The sequence below is a fragment of the Phascolarctos cinereus genome, unplaced genomic scaffold (genome assembly GCF_003287225.1).
Source record: "Phascolarctos cinereus isolate Bilbo 61053 unplaced genomic scaffold, phaCin_HiC Scaffold_726;HRSCAF=1367, whole genome shotgun sequence".
Classification (NCBI taxonomy): Eukaryota; Metazoa; Chordata; class Mammalia; order Diprotodontia; family Phascolarctidae; genus Phascolarctos; species Phascolarctos cinereus.
The window spans coordinates 375,692,552-375,709,990 of record NW_027556098.1 but is presented as its reverse complement, the minus strand read 5'-3'; the positions used below and the strand labels follow the sequence as shown (position 1 = coordinate 375,709,990).

Here is a 17,439-nt window from a genome sequence, read left to right as displayed (position 1 = left end):
TTTGTCCCAGTCGTGTAACAAAATTCATATTTTTAAAGAGATGGCCAAGAATATCAAAAACAATGAAAAATAAAACTGGAGGGAGACTAGGCACTACCAGATTCCAAAATGTGTGATAAAGCAATACTTATGAAAGCTGTTAAGAACTGGGGAGATTTACTGAAAAGAGATTAACTGAATAGAGAGCCCAAAGACTAAAAAATGTCAGTTTTCTAAGATTTTTCCAGACAGGTGGGTGATTTCATCAGTACGGAGAGCTACCAGGGTCAGACGCAAAGCAGGCCTCTCCTCTGTAACCCACCCAGCCTTTGAGAGCTGCCCAAGGCACTAAGAGGTTAAATAAAAAGTGCCTGAGGGCCCTGAGTTATTTAGTGGCAAGGCCAAGATTTGAACCCAGATCATTTCACTCCAAATCAAATTGTGCTTTCCACTGTATTTCAAGGTCACAGTATCTTAAAGCTAGGTGGGACTTTAGAAAGTAGGTTAGACTTTAAAGAGCATTATGACCCTACCCCCACCCCCATTTAAAAAATGAGAAAACTGAAGCCCAGAGAAGGGGAATTTAATTGACTAAGGCCACACAGACAGTGGAAGACCAGGAAGTAGAACTCATATTCTTCCTTTCCATCAATGGCTCTTCCCACTGTATCATAGTAAATGACTGGCAGCATCCTGAAGGGGAAATGTCAAGGAAAGACAGGAAATCTGAAAGAGACAGATATAGGTAGCTGGAGAAGAATAATACCATAAAATGATGAAGAGATATAAAATATTATATAAATGACAAAATATGACAAATTTAGATAAGGACTTTAACCCCTAAAAGGGTCATCCCCATTTTCTCAGACCTTGTCTTTTTCTTTTTTTGTCTTTAGGGTTTTTTCCTATTTGTTCATGCGTGTTTTTGGAAACAGGGTCTCCTTCTCTTGCCCAGGCTGGAATTGTAGCAGCCTGATGCCAATAGTGATTGGCATAGAAGATATGGTGCTAGACTCAAGTCTGCTTCAGCTCAGAACTCCTAAACTCAAGTGATCCATGGCCTCAACCTCCCCAGCAACAAAGACTACGGGCCAGTGCCACTTTGTACAATGGAGCAAACAGAACAGAAGAATATCTTTCCCGAGATTTAAGACATTTCAATCTCACTTTATACAAAAAAAAAAAATGAAACCTTTAAAAAAGTGTACTCACAGCTACATGGAGTACACTGCCCTCTGGTGTTCAAAACAAAGGACAAATAGTTAAATAGAAAATATTTAAATGAGTGTGTATACATATTTACATTTATTTGCATTTTATATCTATAATATACATTTTATAGACATCAATATTACATATGTTGCATGTGTGTATATATGTATTTATAGGTACTTTAATTGGCTTTATAAACGTTAACTATTGTTATTATTTTAGCTTCAAGATCCAAGTAGTAATAATTTGTTTGAAGAATTCTAAAATTTTGGAGCTGAATGTTATCTTGGAATGTTGAATGTTAGAACATATAATATCACAGATAGAAGGCTTAGGATTGAAAGGGACCTTAGAACAGAGAAAGTTAGAACACAGAAGGTTAGAACATAGGCCATCAGAACTGAGGAAGATCTTAGAATATAGAATGTCAGATCTGGGAGGGATCTTAGAATATAGTAAGTCAGAGCTGGGAGGGACTTTAAATATCCTCTGACCATTAACACCTTCACTTTACAGATAAAGTGACTGAGGCTCACAGAGATGCAGGGACATGTCTAAGGATACAGGAATAGCTCCCATGAATAAGCTGATCATGCTAAAATCCTGAATAAAAGTAGGAAAAGTCAAAAATAGCATCTTTACCAGTTTACAATAAAATCTTTTGCTTTGACTGTTAAATCCTTTTCTTTCTGAATCCGGGATTATTATGGTCCGAAATTTATAAGGAATGGATGATTGCTTTGGATATGCTCCAGTGTAACCTAAATGATTAAAAAAAAAAAAAGGACATATTTTAAAAAACATAAAAAGATGAATTGGAGAATGGAGGAAATGGAGTTCTGAGATCAAGATTTCTTTTCAACAAGACACTGGCCTAGGACTTGTGAAGAGGGATTAAATAAACCCTTACAGGGGTACCTCTTTCAAAATCTGTTCATACACATTCAATTCAATACCAAACATTTATTAAGCATCCAATGTGTACAGAACAATCCACTCAGCAGGGAAGATACCAAAAAAATCAAAATGTCCCTGATTTTGCTCCTCCAGCTTAAAGCTTGAGCGGCAGCACCAGACAAGGGCCATTTCTTAGGCCCCATCACTGGCACATTCTCGTAACCAGCCTACGCTGAAGCATCGTGAATGACAGAACCTCAGAGTCCACAAGAGAGCTCAGAGGCATCTGGTCAAATACACACCTGGAAAAGGATCCCCTTTAAGTCCTCCCCAACAAGCGGCCATCCAGCCTTTGCTAGAAGACCTTCAGGGACAGGCAGCCCATTCCACACTGGGACAGCATATGGTGTGTTGAGAGGTTATAATATGCATCTTCACTGCTTCTACTCATTACTCTTGGTTCTGCCCATTGGGCCAAGTAGAACCCTGAGACAAATGCTTAAAGACCACCATGAGGTTAGTTCCACCATCCTTTTGAAGGGCCACAGTAAAATGTCTGTTCAGCCGAGACGCAAATTATCACACTGTTCTTATGAAATTAACTACCCCCATATAAAGCTGTTCATCCAATATGGTGTTTTTGAGGAAGAAACAAATGGCATCAGGTGGGGCGTTGTCCTTCCATCAGCCTGAGGCAGCAATAGCTTAAGGAAAAGGGAGCTCACCAGTGCTTGGCCTACAAGGGTCTGGATTTCAGCCCTGGCTCCAACACACCGGCTGGATGATTTCCTTCTGGGCCTCAATTTCCTCCTCCACGTAAGGCTTTTTTTGAGAACCTCCTGCTCTTTGGCTGGTACATGTTAATCTCCTATACTGCCCGTATTTTGAGTCCCCAGAAAGATGGAAAGTATCAGACTGAGGAACCTCAAGGGATCCCAGTAAACAGAGCAAAAGAGGTCACACAAGATGTCCTGCAACCAAAGGACCTTGAAGAGGACAACAGAGTATAGCATACCCTTTGAACTCACTATATTACTGCTAGAACTAGACCCAAAAAGAAGGCAAAGAAAGAGGAAATGGTCCTGTAAATACAAAAACATTTAATGCAGCTTTTTTGTAGTGACAAAGAACTGGAAACTATGGGAGTGTTCATCAATTAGGAATGGCTGAACAAATTACGGGATTCAAATGTGATGGAGCACTGCTATGCTATAAGAAATGATAAAATAGATGATTTCAAGGAGATATGGAAAAATCATGAACAGATGCAGAACCGTTAAGAAAATATAGGCAATGGTAGCAATATTATCAAAATGAACAATTTTGAAGACTTGTTTAAGTTGATGAAGAATGAAATGAGCAGAACCAGGAGAATGATTTGCACAATAACTACACTATAAAGACAAACAACTTTGAAAACCTTAAGAATTATGATCGATCCAGTGACCATCCACGATTCCAGAGGACCAAAGATGAAGCATTCACATCTTGAGAGAGAAGTGAGGGATTCAGGGTACAGAAGGAGACATTTTTTGGCCATGGCCAATGAGGGAACTTTTTTTTACTTGACTATGCATATTTATTACAAGGAATTTGTTTTTCTTTTTCTTTTTTGGAAGGAAGAGAAAATAGATTTCTATTGGTCAAAAAACCCTTTAATTTAAAAAAAGGAGGGAGGGAGGACAACATGGAGTTTTAGGTCTTTCTACCAATCAGGATTCTCTCTTTCCCTATTCTGTAATCTCCATTCTCAGTAATTCAGCTAGTAGTGACACTAGAGAAAATAGTAAGAAAGAAGTAAATACATGGGCTGCCCTAGAAAATCACCAGAGGAGAAGACAGTGGAAGGCAAATGCAGTGAGCTGATAAAAGTGCCCTCCCTTACCCAGTCTCCCCACCCCCGACAAAGACAAAAAGACAAAGACAGGTCAGGGCCCTGAAAATGCCTCCCGATTTTTTTTTAAGCCTTCCTATATATCTATGGAAGACTGGACACAGAAAGATGAGGAGGAGTTAAAATTTCAGACTGTCTAGTAGTTGCCACACTGCACCATCTGGATGACTAGTAAAAATAAACAACTTGGGGGGGCTCAGGAACTATGGGTTTCAAGTGGATGTTGACCCACCAAGTGCTTCAACACAGGGTATCCATATATGAAAGATGGGTACCCTGTTACAATAATAACAGTTCACATTTCTACAGCACTTCCCCAAGTCTACAAAGTTCAGCAGAAGCCAGACAAAATAACACGCTCAAAGTTACAGAGCTAGAAAAGGGGAAAAGCGACTCAAATTCTGGTCTTCTGTCACCGAGTCCAAGGGCTCTTTCCTTTGCCAGTTCATACCCCTGCTCCAAAAGCTTCCCCATCATCTCTAAAAAACCCATAAACTTCTTTATTTAATATTTAAAACCCATCACAATCTCACTGCAGCATACTTTTCCAGGCATGTTACACATTATTCCCTCTCATGCACTCCATAGTTTAGCCAAACTGGACTACCAGCTCTTCCTAATCCTTTGTGCAGGCGGCATCCTGTGCCTGGCTCTTCCCCTCTGGTTCTTGCATCCATAACACCCTTCAAGGCTCAGCTCAAGTACTGCCTCCTTTAAGAGCCCTTTCCTGACTCCCCTCCCCCAGATCACTGGGCATTGGTTTTTATACATCTTAGAGTCATTACTTGTTTCCCCCAAGTAAAATGCCTGCTCCTGGAGGGTCCAGACCACCTCAATTTCATATTTGTATGCCTAATGCTTCATTCACGGCAGTTGCTTGATATTTGTTAACTGATAATATACCACGATGAGCCAATAACACTTAAATTAGAAATCCCATGAAAGGAGCCGGCTCAGTCTCCGCAGGTGCACACGAAGCACACAGAGCCAGAGACGGATGAAACATCTACCAATTCCATGTGTGATTCCGGCGGCTCTCTTATTTCACCCAAGTGAATGAGCCCCACCAGAAAATCCCAGTCCTGCCCACTGCTTTATGCTAGCGATCCCTTCCTCTACACAGTATTTTTCATTTTACAAAATACTTCACATACATTATCGTGTTTGAGCCTCACAACACACCTAAGAGGTAGGTGATGCCAGTATCATTATCCTCTCTTAGTGATGAGGAGAATGGAGCTCAGGGGAAGAAATGCCCGGCCAGGAGTCACACAGCACAAGTGGTAGGATGGGAATTGGAACCCATGGAGCCTCCCTCCATGTTCAGCTAGTGCTCTGTGTGTGTGTGTGTGTGTGTCTGTCTGTCTGTCTCTCTGTTTCTCTCTCTCTCTCTCTCTTTCTCAGAGATTACTACAAAATTGATTGTCAGTGCTGACAATGGTTATAAATGCTGGTACAGGGTGCTTAGCACATGAGGACCCAGGGCAATTAACCCTGTGTGCTCCCACCCCATTTTACTCCCAACCATCCCCTACTTCCACAATGAAATCATGTCAAACAGAATGTATGCTCCTTGAGGGCAGGGGTGGATCTAAAAAACAAAAATTATTGTATCCCCAGTGAGGGCAGGTAGGTAGCTCAGTGTATAGAGTACCAGGACTGGAGTCCTGACCTGAGTTCAAATGTGGCCTCAGGGACTTACTAGCTTTGTGACCCTGGACAAGTCGCTTAACCCTATGTACTTCAGTTCCCTCATATACAAAATGAACTGGAGGAGGAAATGGCAAACCACTCTATCTCTGCCAGTAAAACCCCATATGGGATCATGAAGACTCAAACATAATTGAAATGGCTGAACGACAATTCCCAGTGCCTCACATGGTGCATAGTAGGTGCTTACAAATATCTGCAGAATTTAATTCAACTGAATAGAAATTGACATAACGTTTCAGCCTATGTGAGATATGTGTATGTGAAATAAATAGTACAGGGATAGACAATCTATCACAATTTTCCCAGCTAAAAATGGGTAAGGGGAGGGCAGCCAATTATTAATATAAGCCCTTAATTTTATTTTAGGAAGACCATCTGCTATGGCAGGCAACCAACTCCGGGCTCCTGCTGCATCTCCAGCCTCTTTGCATCCCTGACCAGCCACTAGGACCTACAGTTTGGGAGAAAAGAACAAAAGAACTGGACCCAGGGCAAAGGCTCCTATTTATCCTGGCCAAGGGAGTGCTCTGCAGACACTGCACAGAATCACTTTGTTGCCACAAACACGTACAAAGCATTTACAAACATTTACTAGGGCTTAGGACACAAGAGTGGAAAGATATAGTTGCTACCCTCAACAAGATGCAAAAGACCAGAGATGGAAAAGATCATAAAAGTACAGAATATTAGGGTTAGAAGGAGCCTTAGAACATGGAGTGTTAGAACTAGAAGGAATCTCAGAACACAAAAGTGTTAAAACTCAAAAGAGACCTTAGAATACAGAATGTGAAATCTAAAAGGAACTTTAGAACATATATGGTAGACTAGAAAGAGATTAGAACCCAGAATATTAGAGCCTGGAAGAACCTCAGAATATTGAAAATAGATTGAGAGATTGAAATGAGAGAAAGGCAGATTAAAGCAACTCTGAGGTTCTACCTCATAGTTGCCATATGGCCAAAAATGACAAAAAAGGAAAATGACAATTGTTGGAGGGGCTGCAGGAAAACAGGCACCCTAATGCACTGTTAGTGGAGCTGGGGATTGATCCCAGCCATTTTGGAAAGCAATTTAGAGCTGTGCCCAAAAAAATCACTAAACTATTGCATGCCCTTTACCCAATGATACAACTGCTTAAGCCTATAACCCCAAGAGAACAAAGGAATAGGAAAAGGACCAACATGTACAAAATGTTTATAATAGTCCTTTCAGTCCATCAAGTGGGGAATGGCTAAACAAATTATGGTATACTAACATAATGGAATATTATTGTGCTCTAAGAAATGAACAAAAACATGTTTTTGGAGAAACCTTGGGGAGATTTATATGGATTGCTAAAGAGACAAGTGAGCAGAACTAAGAAAACAATTTATACTCTAACATCAACACTGTGAAAACAATTTTGAAGACTTCAGAACTCTGAATGATGCAGTCATGATTCCAGAGGACTGATGATGAGGCATTCTACCCACCTCCTGATTGGATTAATATGCAGAGTAAGACACACATTTTTGGACATGGCCTAAAAAATTCAATTAAATTAATTCAGAATTTTTTTTTAAAGATAAAGCTTAGAATATAAAATATAGAGAGAATATAGAATGTTAGAGCATCTAGGAACCTCAGAATACGGAAAAATATTAGAGCTCAATGGGATCTTAGAACAAAGAACATTACAACTCAAAGGAATCTTAGAACATAGAATGGTGAAGCTGGAAGTAACATTATAATGTTAGAGCTGAGGAGAAGGTCAGAGCCTAGAATGTCAAAGCTCAAAAGGAATTTACAAAGTCATTGAGTCCAACCTCATCGTTTTACAAGGGAGCAAAGTAACATGCAGAGGAAGGCAATGACTTGGTCACATCCCACCACTAAGCGGCAGTGCTGAGACCCACCCCCCCAGAGCTCATTCGGCCGCAATGCACTGCCAAGCACCCTACTTACTGCATTCCAACAACTCAGCTCTGCAAACTGCATGGGTTATGTGTTTGTAGATTTCTCTCCCCATATAAAGCAAGTGTTTATCAAGTTCACAAGACCTTTTTGTATCTTCTTAAAAGCTCTGGATTTTCTGGAGGTTTCACTTTCCACAGCAGCCATATCACTAAGGAAACAGCAACAAGTTCCACTCGTCTGAAGGAAAACGTCCCTAGCATTTTTCTTCTAGTTACCACCTAGAACATCAAAATGCAACATTTTTAGGGCATGAATGAAATTATGACCATTGTATCTCCCTTTTTTCATGCATACATCCTTTTTTCCAACCAGATTATAACCTTTCCAAGGTCAAGAACTGTACTTATCCATAAAAATCATAGAATGCTATCATTAGAAGAGACCTTAGAACATAGAATGTTATGGCTGGGAGGGACTTTAAAACAGAGGATGTTAAGGCTAGAATCAATGAGATAATATCTATAAAGCACTTACTGACTGACACGGTATATGCACTTAATAAATGCTTATTCCCTTATTCCTAATTTAAGGAACTTAAAGGCCCAGAACACTGCACAGCCACCCATATTCACTCAAAAGAATCTGGCCTAATTAGCCACATAGGAAACAAGTGAATGAAGAATGCCCATTGTGCAAACAATGATATTCAGTTAGCTAGGGTTTTGTGATATTCTACTGGGCTATATTATTTATGTTCATTTATAATTAATGTAAGATAATTGGATATATTGTTTATATTAATTTATTATATATTTATATCCATTTACTATAATATATTTTATAGTGATATTATTCTATTGGTTATATTACATGTCATATATTATATATTTTGATTTAGTACTAAACTCATTGCAGAGTGACATTGGCTGGGCAAAATTCTGTGGCCCATGCCATTCTAAGAATTTGTGGAGTTGAATGGAATTGAATCATTATTTGTTTAATGTTTATATGTCTACATGAGAAGATGATACTTGTAACTCCCAAGAACATTATCATTTATTAGGGCAGTTAGAAGGAGTATACATAGGCAGAGGGCATGGTTGTGAACTGGCTATGACAGGACAATATAAAAAAATACAATTAAGGGGTGAGAAAAAGGGATGCACTAAAAGAAAGGGGAAGGGAGAAGAAGAATAAGGTAAATTAGCTAATAAAAGAGGCACAAAAGCTTTTATGGTGGAAGGAAAGATGGGTGGGGGTGGGGGGGAGGGGTGGGATGGGCAACATTTGAACCTTACCTTCATCAGAACTGGCTGAAAAAGGGAATAACATACATACTCACTTGGGTGTAGAAATCTATCTTACCCTACAGGGTAGTAGGAGGGAAAGGGGATGGCATGGGAGGGAGGGGAGGTTAGATTGGGGAAGGTGGTGGTCAGAAGCAAAACACATTTCAGAAGGGACAGGGTGAAAAGAAAGAAAGTAGGATGAACAGGAGGGGAAATAGGATGGAAGAAAATACACAGTTAGTAATCATAACTGAATGTGAATGGCATGAACTCACCCATAAAACAGAAGCAGATAGCAGAGTGGATTAAAAAACAGAATCCTACTATGCGTTGTTTGTAAGAAACATACTTGAAACAGAGGAAGATACACAGAGTAAAGGTAAGAGAATAGAACAGAATCTATTAGGTTTCAGCTGAGATTTTCAAAAAGCAGGAATAGCAATCATAATCTCAGACAAAGTAAAAGCAAAAATAGATCAAATTAAAAGAGATAAGCAGGAAAACTACATTTCACTAAAATATGCCATAAACAAAGAAATAATATCAATACTAAATACATATATAACAAATGGGATAGCATACAAATTACATTAAATTTAAAAGGTTTTACACAAACAAAACCAACATGGACAAAATTAAAAGGAACACAGAAAACTGGGGGAAAATTTTACAGCAAGTTTCACTGAAAAAGGCTTCATTTCTCAACTAATTAAAGAACTGAATCAAATTTATAAAGATAAGAGGCATTCCCCAATTGATAAATTGGTCAAAGGATATGGATAGGCAGTTTTCAGACAAAGAAATCAAAGCTATCTACAATCATATAAAAAATACTCTAAATCACTATTGATTAGGGAAATGCACATTAAAACTCCTCTGAGGTACCACCTCACACCTATCAGATTGGCTAATATGACAGAAAAGGAATGACAAATGCTGGTTGGAATGTGGAAAAATTGGGACACTAAATGCACTGCTGGTGCTCTCCATTCTGGAGAGCAATTTGGAACTACACCCAAAGGGCTATAAAACTGTCATACCCTTTGAGGCAGCAAACCACACATAGGTCTGTCTCCCAAAGCGATTTTTTTTAAAAAGGAAAAATACCTTGTACAAAAATATTTGTAGCAGCTCTTTTTGTGGTGGCAAAGAATTGGAAATTGAGGGGATGCCCATCAACTGAGGAACGGCAGAACAAGTTGTGGTCTATGATTGTGATGGAATACTATTGTGCTATAGGAAATGATGAAGAGGGTGCTCTCAGAAAAATCTGGAAAGACTTACATGAACTGATACAAAGTGAAGTGAGCAGAACCAGAAGAACATTGTACATGATAGCAGCATTGTACAATGATCAACTGTGAATGACTTAGCTATTCTCAGCAATATGGTGATCTATGACAATTATGAAAGATTTATGATAAAACACGTTGCCTACCTCCAGAGAAAAAACTGACAGAGTCTGAACGCAAATTGAAGCATGCCTTTTTTTTTTTACTTCTTTATTTTTCATGGGGGGGAGGGTCGGCCTATGTTTTCTTTCACAATATAGGTAATATAGAAATGTTGCGCATTACTGTACATGTCAAATTGCTTGCCTTCTCGAAAAGTAGGGAGAGGAAAGAGGGAAGGGAAAGAATTAGGAACTTACATTTTTTTAAATGTTAAAAATTGGTTTGTATGTAATTTTAAAAATTAAATATATCTCTGTCTCTTAAAAAAAAGGATGAATCTACAAACACAGCTGGACTTGATGTTTTGCTTATATTTGTCTCATATCATCACCAACTAATCATCAAAGATGTTACTGTCTATGAATACTTGACAACAAACAGAAGTGGTGCCAAACCATTCAAAGCTGATTAACTCTTTTGAATCTTATGGTTTATCCTGAAACAACTGGGTTGACATTTGTACTGTTGGTCAAAGGCAATGGTGGGTCAAACTGCTGACCTCTTAGCCCAGGTGAAGGTCATGGCACCAAACCGTTCTAGCAGTCATCATATTCTTTGCCAGTTTCATTGAAGACTGTCCTCGACAAATCAATAAAATTATTAATTTTATTAAATCTCAAAGCTTGAGTACATGTCTTTTTAAATGTTCTGCATCATGAATCAGTTCTGCTGCATACTAACATACAATGGTCATTTTGAAGGAAAGCCTACGTGGGATTGTTTGAGTGGAGAGCTATCAAACTGTCCAGGGCAGAAAGAGGCTGAACAGGCCCAAAAAACCATTTTGTACTTTTCTTTGTTTTATGGGTTGTCATGGCCCAGGAATTCATCACCGAATGGCCAGACAACTGGAGAGCAGCTCCTCTTCACTCAGCTAGGCTGGCATTTGGAGAGCACGCATCATCTGCTCTCAAGGTTGTTCTGTTTTAGAAACATTAATTCACGTTTTCCTTACTAGCCATAAACCTGTCCCTAGGATTAAAACCCCATCCTTTTATACTTGCTAAAACAGTGGAGGTTACTTGTTCTTGAGTTATCATTTTTATTACTGCCAACAGAGCTTTAGGCTAAGAACACTGCGTCCTAACTATGACATGCTGGGAGAACACTGGAAACTGCCTAGGGTCACTTCTCCCTTTGTGCTTATGAAATTAGACTTATCGTTGCCCAAGGGTAAAGATTTTCTTTTTTTCCTTACATTTAGCAAAACTTTCATTTCTATATATGGACTAGTGATTTTTTTTTCTTTTTCCTCTGAAAGGCTAAGGAATAGCTGCCTAATTCTGTCCCACAAGTAACTATCCCATGATAACTCTTAAAATGTGAGTAGATCCAAGATAACATGTCTAGAGACAAAACACTTTAAGTGGGTTCTCCCTCCTAGTCACAGAGCTGGGAAGGATAATGAAACACAGAATACTATTACTAGGAGAAACCTTAGAGATCATCTGGTCCAAGATCCTTATTTTATAGATTATGAAACAGCCATGGTCACTAAGTGGATGAGATAGGATAATAGAATCGTAGACCTGGAGCCAGAAGGCACAGTATATATAGGTCATCTGGCCCAACCCCTCATTTTTCAGATGAGGAAACTTGGGTCTTGGGAGATGAAGTGACTTGCCCAGGGTTACACACAGAGTCGGTGGCAGGGACAATCTTCAACCCTCAGTCTGGCTGATACCAAGTTCAACACTCTAAGCTAACACTCTAATTCTATCCAGTTCACCACCCTAGAATCCATATCTCCAGCAGGGTTCATTCCAATACCCCACACTCCCTTCCAAGTCAGATGGGTCCTAAGAAATAAAGTGGAAATTATATTGCTACTTTAAATATTTTTACCCAAAATTTTAAAAACAAATGTTAAAAAAAATTGTTTCACATGCAACTGGGAAATAAGATATACAGGCAATGGGGTATAGAAATCTATCCTGCCCTACAGGAAAATTGAAGGGGAGGGGGATAAGACAAGGGTGGGGAGAGATAGAAGGGAGGGCAGGTTAGGGAAGGAGTATTCAGAATGCATGCCATCTTGGAGTGGGGGGAGGGATGAGATGGGGAGAAAACTTGGAACTCAAAATCTTGTGGAAGTGAATGTTGAAAACTAAAAATTAATTAATTAATTAAAAAATCAAAAGGCATCAATAAAACTATTTTTAAAAAATAAAAAATGTATTTTTTTTATTAAGTCTCTCTCAGAAAATGAGATTATGCTGCTGCAGGTAAGAATTAGACAATGAGGAAGACCCTCATCTATAAAATGAAGGCTTGGACTCGATGACCATGAAGGGCCTCCTGTTAGGTCTAAGTCCTATGCTCCACCTACATTCACCGCCTCAATGGGGATGAGATAAGAAATTTCTTCTCTGAGAACTCCCAACTAAGGTCCAAAGTTGGAGGTGTCAGGGAGAACATATCCTAAAAGGGTTATCAAAAACCAAAAAGGGAGATGCTTGTTCAAACCTTTCCACAGCATTAAATGTAATTGCAAAAAAACTCGTAGGTGGCTTACACATCCCAACAGTAGGCTTCAAAGTTAAATGACTTGGGGCACATTCGTGCTGGGAAGCAGGATTGTCACCTTCTTCAGGAAACCTTTCCTAGTACCCTTAGCTAGTAGTATATCCTCCCCCAACTGCCTGTATTCATTGGGTTGAAGGCCATATGGCAAAATCAGAGATAATAAAATATAAAGGGAAAGATTTTCAGATGCAAAGGAGGCATTCTACACCTGAGAACAGCTCAGAGGCACAATTGCACATAAAGGGACCATTGAGGCAATGACAGGACATCTGTCCCCAGGCCCTCGTGTTGGTGCCTAAGACCCCAACAGGAGCATGGGAAATACAACTGGCTATTCACCGTAAGTAAAAGTGGGGAGCTTGCTCTGAAAAAGGAAGAATTACTGACTAGGAGAAGTTATACCTTCTTTATCTCTTGAGGGACGTAGCATAGAATAGTGCAAAGAATATAGTCTCTAGAATCGGAAGGTTCAAATTCCATTTCTGATACTCACTGACACATGCCAAAAGTTAAGTGACCTTAGGCAAGTCACTTAACCTCCTGGGCCCCAGTTTTTTTCAGTTTTGGATTAGTTGGCCTCTGAGGTCCCTTTTGGCTCTAGATTTATGATCTCTCCTAGAGATCCAAGGTTTCTGCCAGGCCAGGCTTAGAGTTGTTGCCCTTGCTAGGGAAAAAAGAAAAAAAAACCACTCTAAATGCATCCAGCCAAGCCAGATAATGGAGGTGGTAAACGATGCAGCTCCTAACGATAAAGTGGGCCCCACACAGGGAATCCAGCAGATCAATCTGTCAAGCAGAAGTAACAACCCCTTTAAAGAACCCTGTGTCTGATCAGTCAGCCCTAGCCTGAACAAATGCAGATTAAAACAACTCTAAGGTATGACCTCACACCGATTAAATTGGCTAACGTGATAGAAAAGGAAAATGACAAATATTGGAGGTGACATAGAAAAATCAGGACACTAATGCATTGTTGGTGGAGTTGTGAACTAGTTCAACCATTCTGGAGCACAATTTGGCATTATGCCAAAAGGCTATAAAACTGTGCATACCTTTTGACCCAGCAATATCACTACTAGGTCTATACCACAAAGAGATCAAAGACAAAGGAAAAGGACCTATATATACAAAAATATTTATAGCAGGTCTTTTTGTGGTGGCCAAGAATTGGACATTGAGGGGATGCCTTTGAATTGGGGAATGGCTGAACAAGCTGTGGTGTATGATTGTGATGGTATTCTATTGTGCTACAAGAAATGACCAACAAGATGCCTTCATAAAAACCTGGGAAGACTTACATAAACTGATGCAAGGTACAGTGAGCAGAGCCAGGACAACATCATACCCAGTAACAGTGATACGTAACGATTATCACCTGTGAAAGACTGATCTACTCTGATCAATACATTGATCATAGACAATTCCACAGAATTCACAATGAAAAATGTTATCCACTTTAGGAGGGAGAACTGATGAACTCCTCAGTGCAAATTAAAGCACATTTTTTCACTTTATTTTTCTTGCTTTTTTGCAATATAGAAATATGTTTTGCGTGACTTCACTTGTATAACTGATATCATATTGCTTGACTTCTCAGTGGGGGAGAGGATGGAAGGATGAAAAGAACTTGAAACTCAAAATTTTTTAAATTAATTTTTAAAATAAGTTAATTTTTTTTAAAAGAGAGATGATGTGCCCTTCAAGGAGACAGTCCAGATGATCATCAGTTATATCTCACAGCAACTTCATGAAGACCCTTCCAAAAAAGTCTTTTGAGTCCCTGAAGTTCTAAAGTTGAGTTGCTATATGTGTTCCCTACAAGTATGCCTCATAATCATTGTCCCATAAGTCTGAGCCTTCTCTACTCCCCATCCCCCATATATTCTGTGTGTATTTGAGGGATATCAGTACCCAGATAATGCTGCATACCTATTATCCTTGCCTATGTCATTTTAGTAAATGTCTATGTGACAGCAGACAATCTACGGCTGATTGTTAAGGGGAAGCTCATCAGTGGGGGCTTGAAATCTACAGTTTTAGGAGAATAGCCACCTACAGAATTATTCCTAAAACCCTGAGAAAGAGTAGGCACCATTCTCTGGGGACCCAATCTACCAGTGCCAGTATGAGTTGGGGGAGTGAGCCCAGAGGAGATTCTATATGTATATACTCATATGTGTGGAGAGTTGTCTTTCCCATTAGAATGTAGGCTCCTTGAGAGAAGGGCCATTTCACTTCTGTCTTGGTATCCCCAGTCCTTAGCATACTGCCCAGCAAATAGTTAGTCCCTAATCAATACTTGCTAAATGATTGAATAAGAAAATTCTTTCTCTGTCCCATACTTTCTGTGTGACCTCAGGCAAGTGGCTTAACCTCTCAGTTGCCTTCTCAATGGGCAACTATCTAAGACTGCATAAGTCCCCAAACAAGTTTTGATCTACATCAGCTGGGGAAGTTTCCTCCTGGTGATAAAAATCACAGGTTCAGACCAAAAAAAAAGAAAAAGAAAAAGAATTCATGTATGTCATGGGATACTATAATGCAATTAAGACCTACAAGTATGAAAAAATACAAAGAAATCTGGACAGCTTTTTATAAAACAACATAAAGGAAAAAAAGCTGAAGCAAAAATTTTAAAAACAACAACTATGACCATGGAAAAAGAAAAATGATTGAGAATGAATGGAAAAGAGATCAGAGACTTAGAAAGAGGGATGGAAAAGTTTATATTTTGAAATTAATTTATGTACTAAGAAAGTTTACTTGGCTGTATTGTTTTTATTTATTTTTAAATAAAGACATCTCAATGAATAAGCTTCAATGAAAACCTGCTGGGAGGCAAACAGCTGGACAACCTCAAAAATACCAAATACAAGTAGAAAAGCACTTTAGAGTCGAAAAGCCCTGAATACTGGTTACTTACTTTGATTGACAAAGCTACCCCATGTGGCAGGTGTTATTAGCTCTTTTTTATTTTTTAAGCCTCCCTGTGTGTGTGTGTGTGTGTGTGTGTTTTGTTTTGTTTTGTTTTGTGCTTTTATCAGTACAGAGAGCATGTAGTGAGAAACTCCCATCAATGTAGACGGGCTCCCGTGGAAATTAGCCTTAGAAAGCTGCCTGGGGCACTGAGAGATTAAATGACTTACTTGCCAGGGTCAGAGAGCCAGCAGATATAAGAGATGGAACTTGAACCAAGGTCTTCCTGACTTGAAAACTAGCTTCTAGTTTCTCTATGCCATCCTGCTTTCATTTTACAGAGGGAGAAACCAAGGCTTGGAGGGGAGAGGCTTCTTGCTCAAGATATAACTAGGACCATAGGGTTTAGAGACGTACAGTTCAATCTGTTTTACAGAGGAGGAAACCGAGGCCCAGACAATGGAAATACTTATCTGATACAGAGCTGGGACTTGAATCTGGCTCGAATTCTAAATGCAGGACTCCTTCCAGTCAGTCAGACAATAAACATTTATTTAGCACCTTCTGTGGCAGGCACTGTGCTAAAGCACAGGGGAAAGGGGAAAGGGTCCCTGATGGAGCTCAGTCTAAAGGAGGAAATATTGAAAGTTATGCTAAGTGACCCTTTACTACTGCTTGTAAATAAGTCTTGGGGGAAGGCTCTGTTGGGGGAAGCATCATCCAATCTGCAGCTCTCATAGTACCTGGGACACATCAGGTAGAGGGCATCTCCTACCTGTTAGCCCTCACATACCAGCCATCGGTTATGTGCTGAAGTGCTATGGCCCATCCCCTTTTGCTGGGCCTATCCAATTGTCTTTATCTCATTACTAAAGTTATCAATAAAAGCTGGCTCCACCTGGAATCCCTTGGTCTCCAGTGATCAGCCCGGGGTTGCTACCTTGACATTTTAAAATAATTCTTTTAATTCCCTTTTTCCTGAGTTTTGCCTCCTTAATCAAGGCAAAAGCCCAAACATAGAATTTTCCTTTAAGTAAACAACACGCTAGCAGCTACGTGAAACAAGATGTATATACGATAAAATGGAGACAATCACAACTGGGAGAAGGCGCTAACATTAAAGATGACTGGGAAAGGTTTCCTGTAAAAGATGGGATTTTGACTGGAACTTGAGTAGAAGACAGAGAATCCAGGAGACCGAGATGAGGAAGGTGAGAACCCAAACTAACGTTTCCATTGCACCTGGTAGTCTATAAAGAGAATCCCCGACCCCCAACATCTCTGAGAGGTAGGCCAGTATACCCATTATCATCCCCATTTCACAGATGAGGAAACTGAGGCTCAGGAATTCTCCCAAAGTTAAGAGAGCTGAGATTAGGCTCAGGCACCACTGCCTCTCCATTCCTCGGATGGTGGGAGTGGTCTTTTAATGGGGGGGTCCTCCCCACCACAGCCCCCGCGTGGCCCCATACCTAGAATATCCGAGGGTTCTGGCCTCTGCAGGTGGGGGTTTTAGGGGCCCACCCTTCCCAGCAAAGGGCCTCCCTGGAGCCCAGGCTCTTTCTTCTCCTCCCCTAAACCCCCTCCCCACCCCAACCTCTCCTACCTAGCCTCTAAGGCAAATCCCGAAAAGACATGGACTTGGCCGCATGGTCGCTATAGC

The 17,439-nt window shown here is 39.9% G+C and overlaps 1 protein-coding gene across 4 annotated transcripts in view; it reads right to left on the bottom strand.

The window, feature by feature from the left end:
• The window catches only part of STPG1 (sperm tail PG-rich repeat containing 1), an 89,148-nt gene extending 71,709 nt beyond the window's left edge, over window positions 1–17,439 (bottom strand). For 2 of the 4 annotated variants that reach the window (XM_078145594.1, XM_078145593.1), the window contains exons 1-3: window positions 17,383–17,439; window positions 7,735–7,869; window positions 1,834–1,952 (exon numbers count right to left, since the gene is read on the bottom strand). In XM_078145594.1, the coding sequence (XP_078001720.1) occupies window positions 1,834–1,952; window positions 7,735–7,795 (180 nt within the window). In that variant the 5' untranslated portion in view covers window positions 7,796–7,869; window positions 17,383–17,439. Of the gene's footprint in view, window positions 1–1,833; window positions 1,953–7,639; window positions 7,870–17,382 lie in introns of those variants that run through there. The other 2 variants (XM_078145592.1, XM_078145591.1) reach the window with 1 other exon arrangement.